General features: G+C 41.3%; 1 protein-coding gene across 1 annotated transcript in view; it reads left to right on the plus strand.

Annotated features, from left to right (window-relative positions):
- Window positions 1–22,001, plus strand: part of nrxn2b (neurexin 2b) — a 590,949-nt gene that overhangs the window by 445,770 nt on the left and 123,178 nt on the right. The window contains 1 exon segment of the mRNA XM_062444511.1: window positions 12,839–12,898. Within this exon segment, the coding sequence (XP_062300495.1) occupies window positions 12,839–12,898 (60 nt within the window).

Here is a 22,001-nt window from a genome sequence, read left to right on the forward strand (position 1 = left end):
CAAATTGGATTTAGCAGGAGAAAATAGCAGGTATCTGATAGCACACAGACTTGATTCTATTAATGCAGGCGGAGAAGGTAAAGCAGGTGGTGCTCCTGTGTGTGCGTACGTGTGTGATGGTGTTTTTAATTAAGTAGGTGCAACATGGAGCAGTTCCCCCCTCGCACCCTTAGTGATAGAAGATAGGTGTTTGAAAGCTGGCACTCTTTCCGTTCCCCCTCCCCCCCAGTCTCTTCTTCCCCTATCACACACACATCCCCAAACCCCAACCCACCTCCCTCCACCTGCCCGCGGGCTCCTCGCTGCCTTGAAAGGAGGCCAAAACGCTCAACAAAGCAGTTGTTGCGCGTTGCTTTTGATATGGAAATTTTTTAAGATAGCTGATAATAAACAATGAAGTATAACCTGTGCCGCCTGCCAAATTTTCACTAGGAGAACACCCCCCCCCATTTCTCCTTTTTTTGTCAATACCTTGCTCCATCTGCACACCGTTTCACCCAATCGGCGAGAAAATTGGAAGCGATCAACACACAGAGACATGCACACACACCCTCCTCACCACCACTTCCTCTTCTTTTCTTTCTCTCTCTCTCTCTCTCTCTCTCTCCCCCCCCCCCCCCCCCCCCTCCACGCCTTCCTCTCAATATCTTCCTCGGCTGACCTAGATAGTGAAAAGCGAGGAGTTGGAAAAACATGACTTCAGCAGAATCAAAATGCTTTTTAACGCTCTTGCAGACTAGCCTTTTGTTATGCGGATTGATAGTCACTCGCATATTCTCCCACTTCCAGATGGCGGTATTTATAGCAAAGGTTGCTGTTCCAACCACTCACAGGTTTACCCCCCCCCCCCCCCCCCCTCCCTCCTTCTCCTCTTTTTGCTAAAAGATTAGTAACTTTGAATATTAGAATTCTTGACTTTCCTGACTCTTGGTGTGTCTGCACAGAATCTGGGACAGACTCTTGCCTCTCTTGTAACTTTTAGAAGAAATTCAATTGCAAAAACTAACAGGCTCAAACATAATTTTTACCCGCAAAGCCTCTCTCTGTCTTTCTTTCTTTCTCTTGACCATCTTGCCACAGTAAGGCAATGTATTTCACAACCACACACCGCCTACATGTTTCAATCCAATAGTCAGGCGTGGAGAAACACATTCAGAATACATGTGTGTCCTGCTTATGTAGCTCTCTCGCTCTGCCAAACTAGGTCATCAGACTGTGGATATCTGAAATATGGATAGTATACGCTGAATAAAAAAAGGCCTCTCTGATGTGTTTACACAGACAGACAACACCAAATGTATTTTACTTTAATAAAAGGTCATCGGGGGCTTTGTGGATATGAAAAAGTAGCCACGCTGCTGTTTATTTGGGGTGCAACAATGTGGACATGTTGGTTTTTTAACGTGACGTCTCGAGGCTCGCACGCCCGCCACTTGATCTTTGTCTCGGATTTTCTCTTTTGTCCTGGATGAATGACTTTGTGTAAAGGGCGGCATTTATTACATCCTCTAAAGAGAAGCCACAGCTAAGTATGATGAATGAGTGATGAATTTATCAGAGTGTGATGAATGTACAATCTTGCTGAGGTGCATTTGAACTAACCATATTTTCTCCTCTCTCTTTCTCCCTCTCCCTCTCTCTCTCTCATGCTCTCCTCCTTGCTCTCACTGACGCCTTGAAAACAACCAAATAGGTAAGTGACAGAATCCCAATTTGCACACTAACACGTCGAATAAAGTTATGTGGTTCATTTTCCGTGCTAGAAAAAGGTAAAAGGCTGTACAACACCAAGCCTAGGCAGCAGGTATAAAAGAGATGAAGAATGGGTTTCAAGGATTCTTCAATAGACTGCATTTCCACCGCCTGATGACTTTTAATGGGATTCTTGTCCTTTTGAATGAGAATGACAACGGTATACATCCTGTAGCACTTGTGGTGCAAGGAGAGAGCGCGGGGAAATAGATCTGTCGTAAAGAAACCATTCATTCCATTAAAACGTTCTTCTTCCACCAATTTCTCCCTCTAGTTTGAGAATTTGGTGGATGAACTCATGGCTGTCATTTCTTGCAGTGATATATGCACAGGCTGCTGCTTGTTTTTAATTACATATTTAACTCAAATGGGAGAAAGCCTTCACTGCACGTTTTCACTGAGTCTCCTCTTAGAAATTAGGCGTAGCATTAAATTTTAATAGACAACCGGATTGCAATGTGTCTCACTTTCTTCCACCACTGATTAATTTTGACTTATTCTTCTATGTGTCATATTTTAATAGTCAGGGGACATTGCAATATTAATACGTATGGTGATTATAAAAGTGGGCAATTGACACGTTTTTGGAGGCAAATTACCTCCTTTTGAGGCAAATGAGGGCAGCTCATGCCACCTCCACCTCCTCAGTGCTGTTGAAGGGCCAATTTATATCAAACCAGTTACAGGTAATTTGGACTTTTCTTTGACTTTCTTTTTTACTCTATATTGGTTCCTTTCACAAAGTATCATTGGGTTGCTCATTAGAGCTCACAGCAGACTGCATTAGAGACAGCATGTGATGCTTCACTTGTCGCTCACTTCATTTTGTCGAGCCCTTATGCTCTCCCTCCATTTCCATGTGCATTTTGCCACCACCCTCTCCTTTTCTCAGCAGCACAAAGGCAAATTGCTCATCTGTCTTTCTCCCTTTATTCCACCCTTCTGTCTTTTCATTATTCCTCTCTGTCTCCTTTTGTCCTTTTCATAATAATGAGCACCATATTTTCCGTCTTTTTTTTTTAACAACGCTCCCTCTGCTTTCTCTACATCAGAACAGCCACGTCCTGTGCTATTATTCAGCTCGCACCTCATAAAACAGGGAAAAGAGCAAGATGGTGTTTGCGTTGCTTACAACTGGAGCTCATGTGTTCCAATTTAGTTTTCTCATTTGATCTTGTCGAACGGCTGTATTTGGAATACATGAGCCTGTTTAAATTCATGAGGTCAGCTGGAGTGCTTTCTGTAATTGGAATCATTTACACACTTTCTTGAGGATGCCCTCTTAGCTCATTGTTGCCAACAATATGATCAGCGGTAGAGTGTAAATGTCCACTATACTCCACAATACAACAAAAACCTGAAGCAATAACAGTGCACTGTTTAAATGTGTCTCAGCTCACTGCTCTCTTTTGAGCTGCCTAGCTTTAAATCACAGTATCATGACAATTTAAAGGTCTTGGGACAAAACTGCTGGTGACAAAAAGGCTTTTGTTTACAAGAAACAGCCACTGTAAATGCACTTTTTTATGTTGTAGTTCAGTGCACAGCTATATTTATCCCCAAAATGTACACTGAATCCAAATATAAAATTCCATACCTGAACAAACTGAAAAAGATTGGCACAACACAAGTTAATTGTTATTATCTGCTGTGCAAAATTCCAATTAAGCAGCTTCCTCTGAGCTAGATAAATGTGTTTTTGACTGTAGTGCAACACTGGAGCCAGCCCTACCCATGCAGTTGTAGCTGAGTGATGAAGTTATACTATTGGTCAGCTGGCTGATTGTTGGAGCTTCCTCTTCCTCTCTCTTTCAAAATAAATTGGCGCAAACAGTTTATATTATGTCGACACAGAACTATTCCACTGCAGCACGTTCACCCAGGATAAGCAAAGTCTGTACTTTACTCTTAAGTCACTGACATCATCCTCCTGGATATGCCTGACAACATGACGGGCTGCAAACCTGTCTTGTCTCTTAATAACCTAAATACATAACCGTGAAGGAAGCAGAAAGAGATGACGGAGACAGAGGAGAGTCAGACACAGAGTGACTGTGTTCCCTACTCTGACTGATGCTCTCAGGTCTGCTGTTAAAAGCAGCAAAGTCGGCTCAACTCTTTTTTTAAACAGACACATAGCAGCATCTATCCCGTCCACTGTGTTACACTCTCCGCCCGACAGCACTGACAGCAGCTTCTATTTGGATTTTAGAACTGCACTAATACCAGGAAGCATACTTTTTTTTATCCCTCAGATGTTTTCACATTACAGCGAACAACAGCGCGTAGGCTGTTTTATCAGTTTAGTTTGAGGCGGCTGCTTCTGGGAGCGCTTGATTGTTCTGTAATTGCAGTAACTGGGTGGAGATAAGGCTCCTGAATTTTCACCCAAAATCCTGTCTAAACTTGGATCTACAATTGCTACAGCAGCCACCACGATCAGCCACTGACAAAGAGGTAGAAAAAGGCACAAAGAAAAACACATTTGAAAAAAAAAAAACAACAACCAAAAAGTAGTTTCATCACATGACCTCTGTTTTTGGCAAAATACAGGAGGTTACAGACATAGGCAGGCAGATTCACACAAGATAAAGGTTCTAGGTTATTTATACCTTTACTAGAGCTTGCAGGTAGGTCTTATACTAGTCTCGGGCTATTGACTGCACCTTATTCCACAGCTATCTCACCAAAAGAGGAAAAGAAAACATCTGCCCATGCACCAGGACAAACAGCATGAACTCACAGAGTAGGAGAAGCAGCAGCTCATCACCGAGAGGAATTAGGCAGAGCGCACAGTTAAAGCAGCCCAAATAACAATCACTGTGACAAAACACTCAATACAGAGTGAGTCTTAGAGAAACGAGAGATAGAAACAGATGACGGAGCGCAGGGAGTTAACATATAATTAGAATAGTTATAATTAGAATTAAAATAAGTTCTCTTTCAAATCAAACATCTTAACATAAGAGTGGAAAGTGTTCTCACAAGCACATTTATAGCCTGTTTAGACTCAAACATAGCTTAACCATGTCATGTGATGTGCTACTTTAGTGCAAGTATTACTGAGACCACATTTAATATCCAGGGATTCAAATAATAGACAAACTCTCCACAATCTCATACACCTGTACACAGTCCATCCATATACTAGGTTTTCATCTTATCTTGTTTATTGATGCTACATAACTCATCATCAGTTCCATTTTACAAGCAGTCTGCAATATCCTCACTGTGCTTTGTCTTTGTAACCATATGAAAGCTAACATTGTTATCTCAGGGAATAGTGACAGTAAAAAACAGATGACATTTTTCTTTTTTTCCCCAAAGGTGTAAAAGTGTAGAGACGCTTGGAACAAAACAGAGACTACTAATACAGTCTCATTACACCACCGTCACATCCTTAAACGGGAGGGAATGCAATCATAGGCATGTAGTCTTGATTACACCTCTACATTTAGCCAGTGCAAGAGAACTGTGAGAGAGAAGTCATTATCGCCGTGGGGATGAAGGGTGAAAAAAAAATGCAGTGTTTTTTTGTACCTCTTTAAATCACTCACCTATATGTTTAATCCAAAGTGATATAAGAGTGTGCGTATGTGTGTGTATGTGTGTGTGAGAGGTAAGAATAGCTGAAGCTCTGTCAAACAAGCTCCATTAGAGAAAATTGAAGATCATTGTGTGGCAACAGCTTCGCTGTTGACTGGCTGCGTGTGGCTTTTTGTTGGAATAATAGTGAGAAATGAAAACCAGCATGTTTCCTAATGACTACTACATGCTCCATCGAGGAAGAATTTCCCAGCAATGATTTGAAGTGATTGATAAAGTTATTCATGCTTTTGTCACCACGGCTACAGAGATGTCCTTTTAGAAAAGGTCCTAAATAAATATGTAATACTGAACAGCCTCTAGAGCATTCTCATGTATGCTCAGTATATCATTAGATATACTGAGCATACTTAGAGAGTAGAATATCCATTCTGTATCCAAGCCAGATACCACTGTGTTGAGGTTGATGATGGATGATCAGCATTATATATACAACTTTTTGTAGTGAAATTTCAATCATTTGTTAAAGTTACAGTACAAGAATTGCTACTATCAGTCACAAGAGTGAGTAGTATGTTAACCATTACATACTGTTCATATTCGGACTCATAATTAATCTCCACACCAAGTCACATTTGTACATTTCCCATCAGTTATTAATACATGTTTGATTCATCTTATGGAATTATGACAATCACAATTTTATGGTTATATTTGATGAGAACATTTTATAAAATATGACAAATACAACAACATGTTGTGTATCATCTGCATTTTATTTCCATTTTTGTAAACTGTAGATCATATAGGGCTAAGTCATGCTAAATACAAGCTGTTTTTACAGCTCTCCAATGTAAAAATGGGTCAACTTTGACACTGAACAGTATGTAAGCAGATTCAACAATATAGTATGATTGACATTATCTTTAACAAAGGATAAGTTTGCCTGGTATTTCAGGCTCTAAAAGTGGTGCTTGAAGTATAAAGCCAGCATTACATTCACCTTGACCATGACTCAAAAGCAGCTTTTTTAGCTCTAATGCTGTTTTAATCTTCTGGGGAAAAAAAGGCAAGCAGCTTTCACATCATTCCTAGTGTTGGTGGCAGGCATAAAGGGCAATGTTTGCATGTGAAAGAGATGAGTATTTAAAGTCAGCAGCTCACCACCCTGCATGTACACTCTTCTCCTGTGAATGACCATGCATATTACAGACATCGCAGAGGTGACAGCGAGATCCAAGTGCTCTCTGTGTTTTGATCCTCTGCTGTTGGATTTGTCAGCGTGACTGACAGTCACAAAGGCACCTTAGGGAGAATACCTGCTTTGTTCCGCCATGCAAATAAACCAACAAAAAAACGCCTATGTTTATAAAGTCCTCGAACACATCGGCACATAAAGACACCAAAGCGCTGCCCTCATCTGTAATCATTTGTGGCCCCGAGGAGATAGATATCTAGGGAGTTCCCACTGCGCATAACAGACACTCTCAAATCTCATTGGCTTTCAACTTCATGTGTAATTATTCCACCAGACCTCTCTAAATTATCTCTACGCTATCATACTTTTAATGATTTTGAATTTTTAGCATAGAAAACATCAGAGCCAGAGCTATTTTGGAGGAGTAACAATACTTTAACAGTAAGGTCATCCATCATCTATTTGATCATGTATTTGATCAGCAGCGTTTCAGGATTGTGTTCACTCCCTCGGGACGCATTGTTTTCTTTGCACTTGCATTTCAGTAGAATATGAAAAACAAAACAAAAAAATATGAATCATGATCAGAAAGAATATGCAGCATGGACATGACTAAGGGATGTTGAAGTGAATAAAGAATAGAGCAGAAAGACAGGAGGGGGGGGGGGGGGGGGGGAGTCGGAGGGAGTCACAGACAGCAGATGAGTGAACATCATGCAGAGACAATGTGTGAACAGAGGTTTGTTACTGCAGGGAGTCAAGCTGCTGGTTTCGGTGGTGCTTTAAATGACCCTGCTATCTCTCTTGCATTAAACACACTGCCCTGCAATCTGCACTAAGCCTCGAGCCTCACTCTGTGCAATCCGCTTACCCTTGAATAGCTCTAAATTAGCAGTTGGCTTTTTCACTTTATGCTTCTGAAGGGCCGGAGGCGAGTTGAGAAGTTTTTTTTTAGTTTTTTTTCCTCCCTTTTTCCAGAGGTAAAGACTTAATACAGCCTGCAGTAAAAATGTGTTTTTAATTAACTTACCTTAAGGGTGGTCCCTATCCTAAAACCTTTGATTAATTAGATAGGACTGGTGCAGATGACGGAGCCTGTGGGCGACCCTGGGTGCTTGACTCTTTTTTTTAAGGACTTCATTACCCCAAAATCCTTTAATGTGACATCAACAAATTGTGCACTCCTCAGACCTAAATTTTCTTCTTAATGTCTGCCGGGGAAGAGAAGGAGGTGGTCAAGAGACCCAGTTGCTAATGTGGCTCAACATTTTTCCTAGTTTATAAGTTTTCTGCTCACTTATTAAGCCCCAAGCACCAAGCAGTGCAAAACACGTGCCCAAAAACTCATGAAAATTTGCACACACATCAGACCGGGTGAAAATGTTTATATTTATCGTTTGCGGAAATGGGCGTGGCAAAATAGCTCAACTGCACCACCGAGACTAATTAAAAAAAATAGAGCCCCTCGCTCCAGATTGATGCAAACAGACGAAATTCGGTATGCATATGTATCATGTAGCCATGCACAAAAAAGTCTCTTGGACCCATGCACTAACTCCAACCAGAAGTTTGCCATTTTGATTTGAATTTTCAATTTCGGCACCATTTTCACCATTTCCATTTAATCTGACCAACTTCAAATTTACTCCGTGTCATCTTAAAACCGTGGGGATGAAAAGTTATCAAAAATGTTTGTCTCTGTTATATATATATATATATATCAGGCCCTATGTGTCAAAAGACTGCGCCACATCTTGACATGCACAGGGGAGCGAGGGCCTGTTCATCGCTGCTTGCAGCTTTAATTACTTTTTTTCCCCCTTTGTTAACTCCTCAGCTTTACTGTCGTCATACACACCACTGCATGTCTGTTTCTTCTCTTCATCCCGCTCTGTTCTATCTCTTTCCGGTCAGTCAGTGATTCTACGACTGATGCCAGCGACTGAAGGCTGCCGTGTCTTTGAGCAATGCTACATTAAGTCTCCCATCTGGTGGGATTACAATCACAGGTATTTAATTTGGCCGTGCATCATTAGTGCTTTGTTATGCCGTCTGACACAGTCAAGGCTCCTTCTCCAATGACAATGACCTGCATTAGCAGAGATTAGATGAGAGAAGTGATTGGGAGGATGACACAGGAATAACGCAATTGGGTTACACAGGCGTAAAATCTCAGGGAAAGTAAATGAAGAGGAACAGACAGAAATATTTTCAAATACAAATAAGTCATCGTATCAGCTTAAATCCTAGAGTCTTCTCTAGAGACACAGTGGATTTGCTTTAATTATCCACTTAAATTGTGAAATATTTCCTGATGCACAATAAGGGATTAATGAAAATGCTAAACTGCTTCTTAACAAAAGTAAATGAGCCCTCTTTCCAAAGACGCACCATCACATATTTTTTTCATCTTTTGTCCCATTGGTGTGCATAAAAGTATTAAAGCATGGCAGATCGGGTCCTTTAATAATGTAGTTCACTTTATGATTCAAGTTCAGGCTGTTTTAAACAGGTCACATTCTTTTGCCACACGCGCTCTTTAAATTTTAATCAAACACCAAATTCACAGCAGACTTTAGTGCTACTGAGACGACCTTCCTTTCCTGGACTGTCGCTGTCACCTGAAGCTGAGCTTAAGGCCTGCAGGGCTCCAAATTCATACTTCATGCACATCAAAGTGGTATTGATTTTCTATTGATCATCTCAAAGATGTCAAACTCATTCTTTAACATGCTCCTAATATATATATATATATATATATATATATAAAAAAACAGCAACAGCACATGGGCAACGTGTGGATGCTTCACATGTATGTCTCTCATGTAGACTGATACATTTTTAGAAATAAGAATATCTATTCCATGAGATCGATGAGTAACATTTATCTCATACTCACTGAAAATGCTTTTAAAATGCTGGCGGGTGGATGCTCTTGGTTGCACTCTTCAAGGGCTGTACCTCCATCACCGCCAGCAGTAAACAATATGGAGTGGTCGAGTGAGGAGAGGTTGACCCAGGTCAACCAGGTGATCAGAGACCGCTGTCAGAACACTTAATGGATAGTTGTATGTCCACTGTCTGCCAAGGAGATTTACAGCCAGCACATCACAGGAACATCAGCAATCTGCTGTTTAACATGCTGCATCCAGCCTGGCAAGACCTACACACACACACACACACACACACACACACAGATGTAGACGAAGCGATTCAACAACAAAAGTAGACAGCTGTGGGATGTAGCAGTGATTTAACGACAGAGAAAGCTACACCCCATCTGTAATTGTCTATCTTCAGCTCAGCCCCTGCATTGTTACGTTTCAGGGTGTGTGCGTGTTGTCAGATGTTGAGTCTTTGCCAAATTCGCCATGACAGCTGTTGAAATGGAGAACTGTTTGGTGCACGGGCGGCTGACATTTTCCAGACATGATGTACTCGTGTTTTCTTTCACGCCATTCGATACGCTGACCGTGTTGTTTGGCTTCGGTTAACCAACACGCTACATTTCAGCATCCGTGACATTTGAGATGAACACAAATGCAATTTTTAACCTTTTACCTCCCGCACCTGCAGTCAAGCTCCATGCGCACAATAAAAAAGCATATAGGGTGCCATTTGGTGCCATTGATTTCCTCTTGTAGATGCCAACTTCTTGCCTATTGTCAGAGCGAGGTTTTTTAATCAGACGCGTGCAGGAGACTGTCTTCGTCCAATGAAAAGAGAATGGAGGGGCTGGCTGGGGGGTGGGTGGGTATAGGGGGTGGGGCTGCGAGGAGGAAAGGGAAAAGCGCCGAACAATTGGCATGAAATGAACTGTCGTCAAAGCCAGTGCTTCACTGAGCATAAAACAGTCAGGAGGGGATGATTTATTGTCGCAGGGAGAACAAGGGCTCTGCTCTGTATGCATATTGTATGTGTTCTGATGGAGTTGTGGCCCCTATGGAGGACTATTTCTAAAACATGAAAGCATAATAATACCCAGAGTGAGAGGGGGGGGGGAAAATGGTTGAAGCTTACAAATTGAAACTTCTGACTCTCGCTGTCCTTTCCTATTTTTCTCTATTTCATTCACCCCGTCGAATCACCCCCATTTTTTTTTGTTGTCATTATTCTCTCTCGTTCCGTCACCGTCTCCTTGCGCATGTCACTCCCTGATTCACATTCTGTTTGTTTTCCACTGCTACCCCTCCCTCCCTCTCTCTCTCTCTCTCTCTCTCTCTCTCTCTCTCTCTCTCTCTCTCTCTCTCTCTCTCTCTCTCTCTCTCTCTCTCTCTCTCTCTCTCTCTCCTCTCTCTCTCTCTCTCTCTCTTCTCTCTCTCTCCCCTCCTCTGCCAGGATGCTTCATATCCTCTCTCCTTCCTTCATTCTCCTGTATTTCCCTGTCCCCCCATGCACCCTTACTTTCATCCCCTCAAGTCCCTCTCCCCCTCTCTTGGAATGAAATCAAGACAGCTCCCTCCATCCGCCTGATACGTGTGTTTGTGTGTGTGTGTGTGTGTTTGGGGGGTTGGAGGGGGTCTTTGTAGTCAAATTGACTTGTGCCGTGTTCACCAAACGGATGAAGCCGGGCAGGTCTCTGCCCAGGCTCAACAGTATGCATGACACACTCATTTGTCATGCATTGGCCTGTGCGTCTACTCCTGCCAAAACACTGTCCTGGCTCTCATCCCAACTCTCTCCTTATTCACTCAGCACTTAGGCTTGGGGGGGGGGGAGAAAAAAAAAAAAACACAGGCACAAAATGGCTGCCACTGTCACTGCACTGTTCTTTCCCTGAGTGAAGGAAGAGGAGGAGGCTGTGATTTTTCTATGTTTCATGAGGAATGAGGTAATGCGAGTTTTAGAAAGTGCCTCTCATGTGCAAAATACGGAAGTAATGTCAGCGGTTAGCTGTAGTCTCAGGATTGTGCTTTTTGATGTGATCCTGAACCTTCTGATGTGATCCTGGCCATTAGTGACTCAGAGAGGGTCAAAACTGATCATAACTTCATTTTTTGGGTCATTTTTAAGCTAGACATTTTGTCATTTTCATTGTCCTTGCTCATTTCTCTTCTGTCCTTCCACTAAATCCATTGAAATCCATACAAAGTGAGACTGCTGGACCAAAGTTTCCTTCGAGGTGATAGTTTAGTCACCTACATTAAGTGATTTATTACATTGACATGATTTATTACTTTGACCTTAATAATATTTAGTTAGACATTAGTCATAGCGTCACCTTGTCCCCCAGAAATTGAGGCCTACAAATTGGTTTGGAACTTTTGGAGGCAGCTCATACACAGAGACTTTCCTCCAGATTAGAGGCTTAGTTGCATCAGCCACCATTTTCTCACTGGCAAGCGTCCCCATTTTGTAAAGGTCAGTATTGTTGTCGTTTTTTTTTTTTTTTGTGCTTTCTTCGATGTAGAGTAGCCCTTTTTTCATCGTTCCTCTTCCATCCTCCCTTTCCCATTTTTTCCCCTTTTCTCTCTGATTACATTGTCGCGTGGACACAGCCAACACTGTAACACTGTGTGCTTGTTATTAAGGCCAATCTCCATCACTCCTTCTTCCCTCCTGTCACCGGCGCGCCTCCACCAGGGAGAGAATGGATTTTAATGGCCGGCGGTTGATTAGTGCATTACTAACGACAAGTCAAGTTGGGCGGACGAGTGAGGCTGATTTAGAGAGGCAGACGGTACCCTGAGAGAGAGGAGGAGAAACAGAGAGGTGATGAAACAGAGAGCGAAGGAGTGAATGAATGACTGATCGATTGTGGCAATTGTGTTTTTTATCTATCCATCCATATACATACATAGGTTTATAACCACTATTTATTTGTACACACACACACAACTGGGCTTTCAAACTCAAACCTCTGACTCACTCTGACATCATTTTGTTTTTTTCCTCTCTCTCGCGCTCTCTCGTTCCGTCACCACGTCATCGAGCACGTCTCTGATTCTGTTTGTTTCCTGTTTTGTTGTTAAGCAGCGACCGGCCCACTCCCCCTTTTCATCCTTTGTTCCACTTCTGTGTCAGCTTTTCATGCGGCAAGATGGTAAAAAAAAAACTAAAAACAATCACTTTTACTTTCCACTGACACCCTTTCAAACACAGTCACGGCCCGGAGTGAGTGCGGGGTGAGAGTGCATCTCATCACAGGCACTTCCATTTAATAAAGAAGCCTCTGGAGTTATTCGACAAAGTGTGTTCTAGGATTACAGCTCTGACTTCCAACCTACTCTAATTACGTTAGCTTACCGTGCCTCTACAGGTGCTCTATTTCGTAGTACGGTAGCAGCTATGTAGAATGTTACATGACAGGGATCTTGTAAAGAGATGCAACAAACCTCATAGAAATGAAAGTGTGAGCTGTGATGCATTAAAGATCGCTCTCCCCTTCCTGCTAAATCAAAAGTAGGTCATTGCAAAACTGTGGGCCACTGAAAATCACTCCTTCCTCCTCCGGTGCTTTAACTCCCATTTCTTTGATGCACCCTCTTCTTTTTTTTTTTTTCCTACATGCACACCCATGTATATTAACACAGAGATCATGTTTATACATTTCAAACGTGTCAGCTCACTGTCTTGTCATGGGTAAGGATCTCAAATTGCATTAAGGAGGCAGGATTTATTGCAGGAAGCTGCAGGCGAGGTAGCAAATAGGCTGATGTTGCGCCTCACAAAACATTTTTATCATGTTAGGGGATTGGGGGGGTGGTGTTATTAACCATGGCAATAACACATAATAAGACTAAAACCTGGTTTGTTTTAGCCTGTTGGATATCCGTGAGCTGTTCTGCCTCAAAGATGAAGTCACAGCCAGGACCTGCGTGCTCCGACTCCTCTGGTGGTAGCTTTGTGCAAGAGCAGAAGGTTTAGAAAGGGGGGTTTGCAGCTTTTTAATGCCTCTGAGCTAGTGTTAAAGTTTGTTGAAGAACTGTATGTATAACATAAGCAGGGGGAGTGTAATATTCTAAAGCTCTAGATGCAACAGGGATGGGTGACAGAGCAGGCAAAGGATGCTTTCAATCCTCTCATTTGCCTGCCAGCCACTCTGCTAGTTTACAATCATCTCACCGGGTTGCGCAGCAGTTGTCCGAAGCCAACAAGCTCCCACCGAAAAAAAAGAAGGGGGGGGGGGGGGGGGGGGGGGGGGGGGGGGGGGCAGCAAGAGAGGTTTAGACTGAGGAGAAAAATAGGGCACGCATTATGGGGAGGATTTCAAACTCAAGCGTTCCCGAAGAAGGCAGTGGCGTGAGCACTTTGCAGAGTTACTATTACCATGTGGCCATGTCGCCGCTGTTCACCGAGGGGCACATGAAACAAGGGGGGCGGGGGTGGGGGGGACAACACACACAACCCCGCAGCTCAGTGTAGCCTCTGATTACAGCGCTCTTCTCATCTCTCTGATTAATGTCTACCCCCTCTTTCTCCGCGCTCCTCGATGGATCAGAGCCGCTTTGTTTAGCGCGAGCAGTTACATTATTCACCAAAGCTATCCCACTCAGTCACACACACTCACACGGTTTGTGTATGATCATGCGGCTCACATAATTAAACACTGTTTTATTTAACGCCGCGAGCCACCTGACATAACACACAAACATAAACAGTTTAATGCTAAAGATTTTAAAATGCATCTGACGTCTTTATGTGCATCTAAAAAAGCCTGACACTGAGGATGTATTTGTCAGACCTTTTTTTTTAATATAAATTCTCACCACACAAGGTAGAAAAAGGCAGATTACTCCACCGTTATATTCCCAAAAAAAATTGCATTTGCTCCTCGAAACGTATTTATTTGCAGTGACACATCATCTACAATAACTTTCCTCTCCTGTCATCAGATGTTTTCAACTTGTTGTTTTAAGAACAATTACATTTCAGAGCACAGATTGGCTTGTTAAGATGGATTTCAACACAAACATTCACACGACCACTCACACTTTAATCAAAAACAAATATCTCCGGGTGTCGCTACATTTATTTTCTCCACCCTCTTTACTGTCTCATTCTAACTGAAGAAATCACATCACCTCGGTTATGGCATCTCTTCACTGTCTTGTCTGTTGGAGGATAAGGTTTTAGATTTCATTGATGAATTTTTCAAGCATAATTAGGTCTGGCCCTCTAGTTATATCATGTACTTCTGAACCCTCTCTGAGCCACTCTGGATCCTCAGCTCTTTAACGCCTCAGATGAATGGGGTTTGGCTTTAGATGATGTGTCTGATTAGGGCTGAGTATCGTTCCATAATTTCTGATACCTTGACTTTGATACCATTTCTTTAACGATACATTTTTTAATACCAATTTACCATTTTTTACAGACTCAAACATAACAAATATCAACCTATTTTTCAAGGGCTGGGTACTGCAGGAAGGTCCAGGTAACAGCTAAGGCTCGAAAGGACTCTGCTGCATCTCTTGTTTCGTCCCCTAGTGAGTTAGTTGTGCAGGATGGCAGGGAAAATTTCCTTTAAGGGCACCCGCCTCTATCTTAGGTCAGAATAAAAAACACTCACCTTGGCTGGTTGCGGGGTGTTTCACCTCAAAAGCTGATCTGTTGCCATCTTGTTTTGGTCACCATCTTCTTCAGAGCCACAAGGCTAGTTAGGATAGCATGTATGTGGCTCCCACCTCTGATAACTCTGACAATTAAGGGTTGGTAAGATTAGCAATTCAAAAATATCTTTAAAAACTGCCTTAAAATCAGCATCAGGTTTGTCAAAATGTACATTTAGTATTTTTTGTTGGTTTTATGTCATTTGAAAAGACATTTGCACCATTGTTTACCAAAAGTAAGACTGAATGCTCCTGAAAATGTCAAATGGTGTAACCACAAAATAATGATAAATGTACTTATACTAATAATTACTTTAATAATCATCATAATAATCACAACAATCATAATTACTTCACTACTTTAAAAAAAAAATGTAAATGGTTCCTGATTTACACGATTCCCCAGATGAAATGTAATATTTAGAACAATTGTATTCCATTAGCTTTATTTAATATAAAAGTTATAATGTAATATCATGCCAAACTAGTTGATATGGTGTTTTAATGAGAATGTAATGTTTTTAAGCAAGTTGAATTATTTGGTACAAAGTTTTTATGGTTATACCACTTAGACACTTTTTCCATAATCCTCCAATATATTCTCTTAAAATGGATTAAAAGCAGAAATGTTATGCTGGATCCACAAAAAAGTTATTCATATGTTCATTTTCTAATTTTATCCCCTTCAAATTTGACTAAACAACATGGACATAAAAAAATGTCATTGACCTACAAACAAGGAAGTGGCCAAGTTGGAACATCAGCAGCTAGCAGTGCTAACTGAGCTAACAGAGCTAATATGGCTTGCCAGAGGGGTTAGTGTCTCAACCTTGAGCAGCTTAGTCACAGGGGCGACACAGGGGGGAGCTGAAGGGTTGGCACTGTGCTTCCATAACAATGCCAGCCCGCCACCGTGGGTCACAACATCATTATTGGTGGCAACCGCCATATTGTTGACCTGTGCACTCCTTAGGTATCAGTATTTGGAACCAAATGAAAAGGCAATGTTTAATACTCGATAGTATTGAAGCAATTTGGTGGGTAGCCAGCCTGACAGAGGATTGGACTTTGTTGTCCATGTGCGATTTTTTTCCTTTTCTTAATTTTTCATGTCTTTCATGTCCACGCTGCTGTCAACCAACTTTTCATTTCCAGAATTAAAAAAGCCCGGTTCATTGCCTCTCCCTCCATCTGCTTCCCTTTTTTCTTTCTCATGATTTATCCCTTCTATTCATTTCCTCATAATCCCTCCATCCTTCATCCTTCCCCTCTTAACTCTAACCTATCCCTGTGAACCACTTTGTGCTGGTGTAGCTGAAGGCGAGGGATGCGGTGGACGTTTGAAATCTCACTGAGGGGATCTCATTAGAAACAGCAAGGCCTCCTCCACATTCCTCTGACGAGCCTGCTGGCGGAGCATGGCCTGTGTCGACTTTAGCAGAGCAACAGGGAGGAAAAATTAGGCCAGAGATTGAGGGGAGGTAAGGAAAGAGACAACAACTACAGAATGTAGCAGCAGCAGTAGCAGTTGAAGGGCATGCGATAGAAATAATAGGCAGAGGCGAAAGGGCGGGTTAGCAATCTTTCATCCCTTCTTTCCCTTTTCATCATCTCCCTTCTTTTCGCTCTGTTTCTCGCTCTATGCATCTCTGTCTCTTTCCCTCTCTCCTTCTGCCTTTGCCTGCTGGTAGCAACAGCTGTGGGAGGAAATGGGGAGCAAAATGTCATCTCATCGCTCCATCTGCAATCGCTGCTAACATGCCTGTGTCATGACTGACACCAGCTCATTCTTTCCCTCCCTCCTCTTCATCTCTCCCCCCTTTAAATCTGACCTCTGCAGATGACTCCGACACCGCTGAGAATGAGATCTCATGTATCGTGTGTCTACTGACAAGCTCACCCAGACCTTATACACGTGCAACTGCTCAGACCAATACTTTGCTCTATGTTATATCCTGCATGTGGGATGTAGCAGTATATCTTAGTATGGTTGGCTAGTTACCAGAGTCTGAGTCACTTTTATGAACATGATCTTCTATACCACAAAGCACATTAGGACTGTTCTGCATTCCCTGCACGCTTAGAGTTTCAGGCATACACAAAGGCAAGGTCCTAAAGCTAGTTATAAATATCACTTGATATATGTTTTCAGAATATTTCAGTCTTTGCCCCAGAAAGGTTCCTTTCGGTATGATTATGAGCAAAAACAGTAATCTTAACAGCTTAGATTACTCACTGGGGATGCAACAGAGAAAAGCATCCCACCCTCTTACTGAAATGCTATACATTTTTCCCACCTCTGTATTATAGCTCCTTAGTTCTTTCTGTTTATATTATGATCATCTGTTTCCAGTACTTTTAAAGGTTTTTGCGGTATTTGATTTCCAACCATGAGTCACGATCATTTTGAAGGAAAAAAAAGGAACTGTAATTGTGGTTATTATTTTAGCAATGATGACAAAGGTCATCCAACTTTAAAGGGCAGGTATTGTAGAAAACAAGAACAATTAGCCTTTGGATGAATTAGGGTGATGGTTGGGCCTCCTGTGCTTTAAAAGTACTCAATTTTATCTTCTGTGTTTTTTAAGTAATTTGTAATTTCGAAATTTAAAATACCATATGCAATAAACAATCTCTATAATAATCTGTAATTATATAGATCTACAATATACATAAATTCCTTAATGTGCAATGTTCCTTTGGATTAAACCGTAAGGAGAGCCTCAGTCTTATTAGTGGGAGTGGGAGGTAACAAGCAAAGCAGAACACTTACAGCCTTCCGGAAGGAAATTTACACCAGAAATGGCTGCAATTTTTTCAATTTTCAATTTTCCAATCCTCATTTTCTGAGGCTGTAAGACAAGCACACACAGAAATGTGAACTAGTGACCTCTGGCTACATTTGAAAAAAATATTTTTACTTAAACTTAGACACACTACGAAGCATCCTTTTGAAACCTCAAGTGTACAACAGCAAGTTCTTCCCCATCGTACAAGATCAAACTACTTTCTCACATCTCCAGCTGCAGCCAATACTCCAGCTAATGATGGAGCATAAGGGTACTTACATTATTCATTATTGCAATTGAGGTTTAGAGCAAACTGTTCTACTGAAACTCCATGTTGCTGTTTCTTTAAGGCTAGCCTCGACATAGGAGGGGTGGTGGGTGCTGTATTTCTTGACCTTCAAAAGGCTTTTGCTACAGTCAGTCACTCAGTATTCTGCTCTAAGCTGTCTGAATAAGAATTTTCTGTTAATGTACCAAATTGTATTCAGTCTTATTGACTTAACAGCTTTCAGCGTGTCCAGATAAAAGGATAAAACATCATCTCTAACAGCTTATGTTATGTGAGTGCTGCAAGGTTCCATCTTAGGACTGTTGCTTCTCAGTGAACACATCAATGATCTTCCATCTGTGTTGATGGTGTGAAGATCATCACGTATGCAGACGACATGGTCTTATATCCACATTGGAAAGACAGTGAAGAAGTTTCTGCAAAATTGTCATAACAAAGGAAAAAGCTGCAAAGTGACTGAGCCACTTTGCAGCTTTTTCCTTTGTTATGACAATTCATGTCATATGGATATATAGCAGATAACTTTAGACTTATTCGTTAACAGCTGAAGCCTCTGAGACATATATGAATGCAGTGATTTTTTTTCGTCTTTCCATTACTGAATATCATATTAGTCTCAGACGAAGAAGACCAAAACCAAGTAGGTCACTTCATAAACAAGCCTTGAAAGTCCTGGACGGGAAATCACAACAGCATCATCATTGTGATATTCTTGTTAAATATAAAATGTTCAGCTTTGACATTTCAGTTTTGTATTCAGATGTCCGTTTAGTGCACCAGATAATCCATAATGCTGCTCCTCCACCGCCAAACAGCTTTGTTCATCTCTGCTCTGAGCAAATGAGCAGAGCTTCAACATCTGCTTCAGGGGGAGAATGTAGCGTCTCTAAACGTGCTTCTGCTTCGGCACAATCTGCTTTTTTCTTTTAAAGCTATTAAAGAATGGAATAAGCTACCTGTCAATCTGAGACCCTGCACAGATTTCCATATTTTCTACCTTAAAGGTAAAAAAAAATGGAATTTAAATAACCAGTCTTGTCAGCATTAATTTGGCATTTTGACGACCCACTTTTATTTCTTTGGACATGTGTGTGTAATAATGGATATACTGTATGTAATATATATTGTGTGTGTGTGTGTCTGTGTGTGTGTGTGTGTGTGTGTGTGTGTGTGTGTGTGTGTGTGTGTGTGTGTGTGTGTGTGTGTGTGTGTGTGTGTGTGTGTGTGTGTGTGTGTGTGTGCCTGAGTGGATATCAATAGTTTGTTAGTCTATTTGTAGTGGAGATGATAGGTTTGCTCTGTTTTATTACCCAGGGACAACAGATGGAAGTTATCTAACAGCTAAATCTGATACCAAGTGTCTTAATGTATCTTGTGCATGTCCCTGATTTAAATAATTTTAATAAGCTAAACTAGGTAGTATTCTGATTTGCTGGGGGTGAAGGTAGGGGCCACACCTCTGGGCCAATCGGAGGAGGTGGACATTAATGATGCTGATTTTATGTAAATAGCTTTAGAAACAGCCTGCTGGAGGACAGAAGAGAATCTGGGCTGTGAGGAAAGAGCAAGACAAGTTTATTATTAGCACATTTCTACAGCAAGGCAATTCAGAGTCCTTTACATAAAACATAAAAAGACATTAAGACAAAATGCAAAAGCAACATAAGGCAATATAAAAGTACATTTAAATATGATTAAACAGAGCTAATTAGAAGATAAAAAAGAAGACAAACAGAATAGAATAAAAGACAATAAAGAATAAAAAATATAATAAAGAATAAAGGAGAGTGAAAGTTACAGAAAAGAACTGCCATAGTTTAAATGAATGCTACTTCTCTATGTTTAGTTTAGACTCTGGCGACAGAAAGCAGACCTGTCCCAGAGCCCCTGAGAGGTCTGGATGGCTCATAATATAGCAGCATATCAGAAATGTAGTTAGGCTCTAAACAACATCAGCAGTATTTTAAAAATCAATTATTTTCCAAACAGGAAGCCAATGGTAAAGACCTCGTAACTGGAGTGACGTGATCCACTATTTCAGGTCTTAGTGAGGACTCCAGCAGCAGCGTTCTGATTTAGTTGTAGCTGTCTGATCTTTTTTTTTTTTTTTTAGAGACCTGCAAAGGCTCCGTTACAGTAGTCAAGTCTACTCAAGATAAATACAAGTTTTTCCAAATCCTGTTCAGACATAAGTCCTTTAATCCTTGATATACCCTTCAGGTGATAATCGGCTGACTTTGTAATTGTCTTAATGTGTCTGTTGAGATCCAGGTCTGAGTCCATGTCTACGCCAAGATGTCTGGCTTGGGTTGTGGTTTTTGTAGTACAGTTTACTGTTAATGAATTCTTAAATAGTCAACTCTCCCAATGTCACTTATCTCTATCGATTTTATTTACATTGCGGGTTAGATTACTGCTTTATTTATAATGTGGGTGAATGGAATTAGTATTATTTTTGTGTGTGTGTTTGTGCTCTCATTGTTGACAGCATTTAAAAACCCACGTTTCAGTGACACTACTTCCTTCCAAATAAATAACCCCAATGAAACCTCTTCACAACAGGACAGTTTATTACATATTGGAGCCATTTGGAGCCGGCAATTTGCAGAGTTTCCAAGCACCATTTTTTATTTTTTATTTTTTCTGCCGGCGCATGTAGTTTTGGTACCAGTTATTTCATCTTTGTGCAACTGCTGTGATAACTGTAAATTAATTGCCAGAGCTTTCTACAGCTAAGTGGCACTCAATATGACTCACCAGTGTAGCTGCCTTTGTGATTCAGTAATGTGACACATTATTTTGTCCATTTCTTCAGTGGATCTTGTTTCAGTGCAGCTTCTCTATATGATGAGAAGTGGAGGGGGTGGGGGGGGGGGCTCTGGAGTGATGCTGAGGAAGTGAGGAGGTCTATCCCTGTATCCTCATGGCCTCGTACAAGAAGCTAATACTTCTTGACATCCGTGACACTCTTTTTTTTTTTAATCTGCTGACTGAAAGTGATGGGGAGGGGAAAGGAATGAGGAAGGAAAGGAGAGAAGAGAAGGAGCAGTTTTATGTGTACAAAATCAGCTCCAGTTTAAAAATGATCCTCTTAGGTTGTTTTTTTTTTTTTTGGAGTGTTGTTGGCACGTCCTTTGGTCCTGCTGAGAGAGGCGTTCAACCCTGACGTCTGTACATTTATTTATTTTATTTTTTTCCCCAGACATCATTTATTGCAAGGTTGGGGCTCACATCACATATCAAAAACCCCGTTAAAGTTAATGTACTGTACCAGGCATGTGTTATTTTGATGAGCTTTAAGGCGCATGGGGCTAATTTAGAGATAAACTATACAATTCACTTTCTTTTTATGTTCACTCCCTGTACATCCATTCAGCGGGACATGTGAAGATCATTCATTTCATCTGTTCCCTCCTGTGTTCAGACAGCAAAAAAAAAAAGAAAAGTGTTATATTTCCTTGGCCTATGGTGACAGTAAGAAAAATTAAACCTATCAAACGAGTGCAGGGAAACGGAAGAGTTCACTCCATAATTCAACAAATATGCAGTGAAAAGCTGATATGTCATGCATTTTGAAGGGTTTGGAAGATTGCTGTGATCACGGTAATCACCAGTTCCTGTCTGCTCTTTGGCAGGGACGCTCTGCTAATTACAGAGAAAATGTTTGCTGTTTGTTTATCAGTGAGAACTGGCTGAAACAATATATTTCCATGCCATTGCGAGGCCCCCCAGACTGGCTGTTGTCTGAGATGCGTTGACTCAAATCCAGGGTGAACTGTGCTCGTTATTTGTCTAATTTCCCTCATTAGCCACAGCGTACACACTAAGTATGAGCTCGGGAAATGAGTTAGGGTTGTACGGGGTAATGGAGTTAT

This window comes from Scomber scombrus, chromosome 23 (assembly GCF_963691925.1).
Source record: "Scomber scombrus chromosome 23, fScoSco1.1, whole genome shotgun sequence".
NCBI classification, from domain to species: Eukaryota; Metazoa; Chordata; class Actinopteri; order Scombriformes; family Scombridae; genus Scomber; species Scomber scombrus.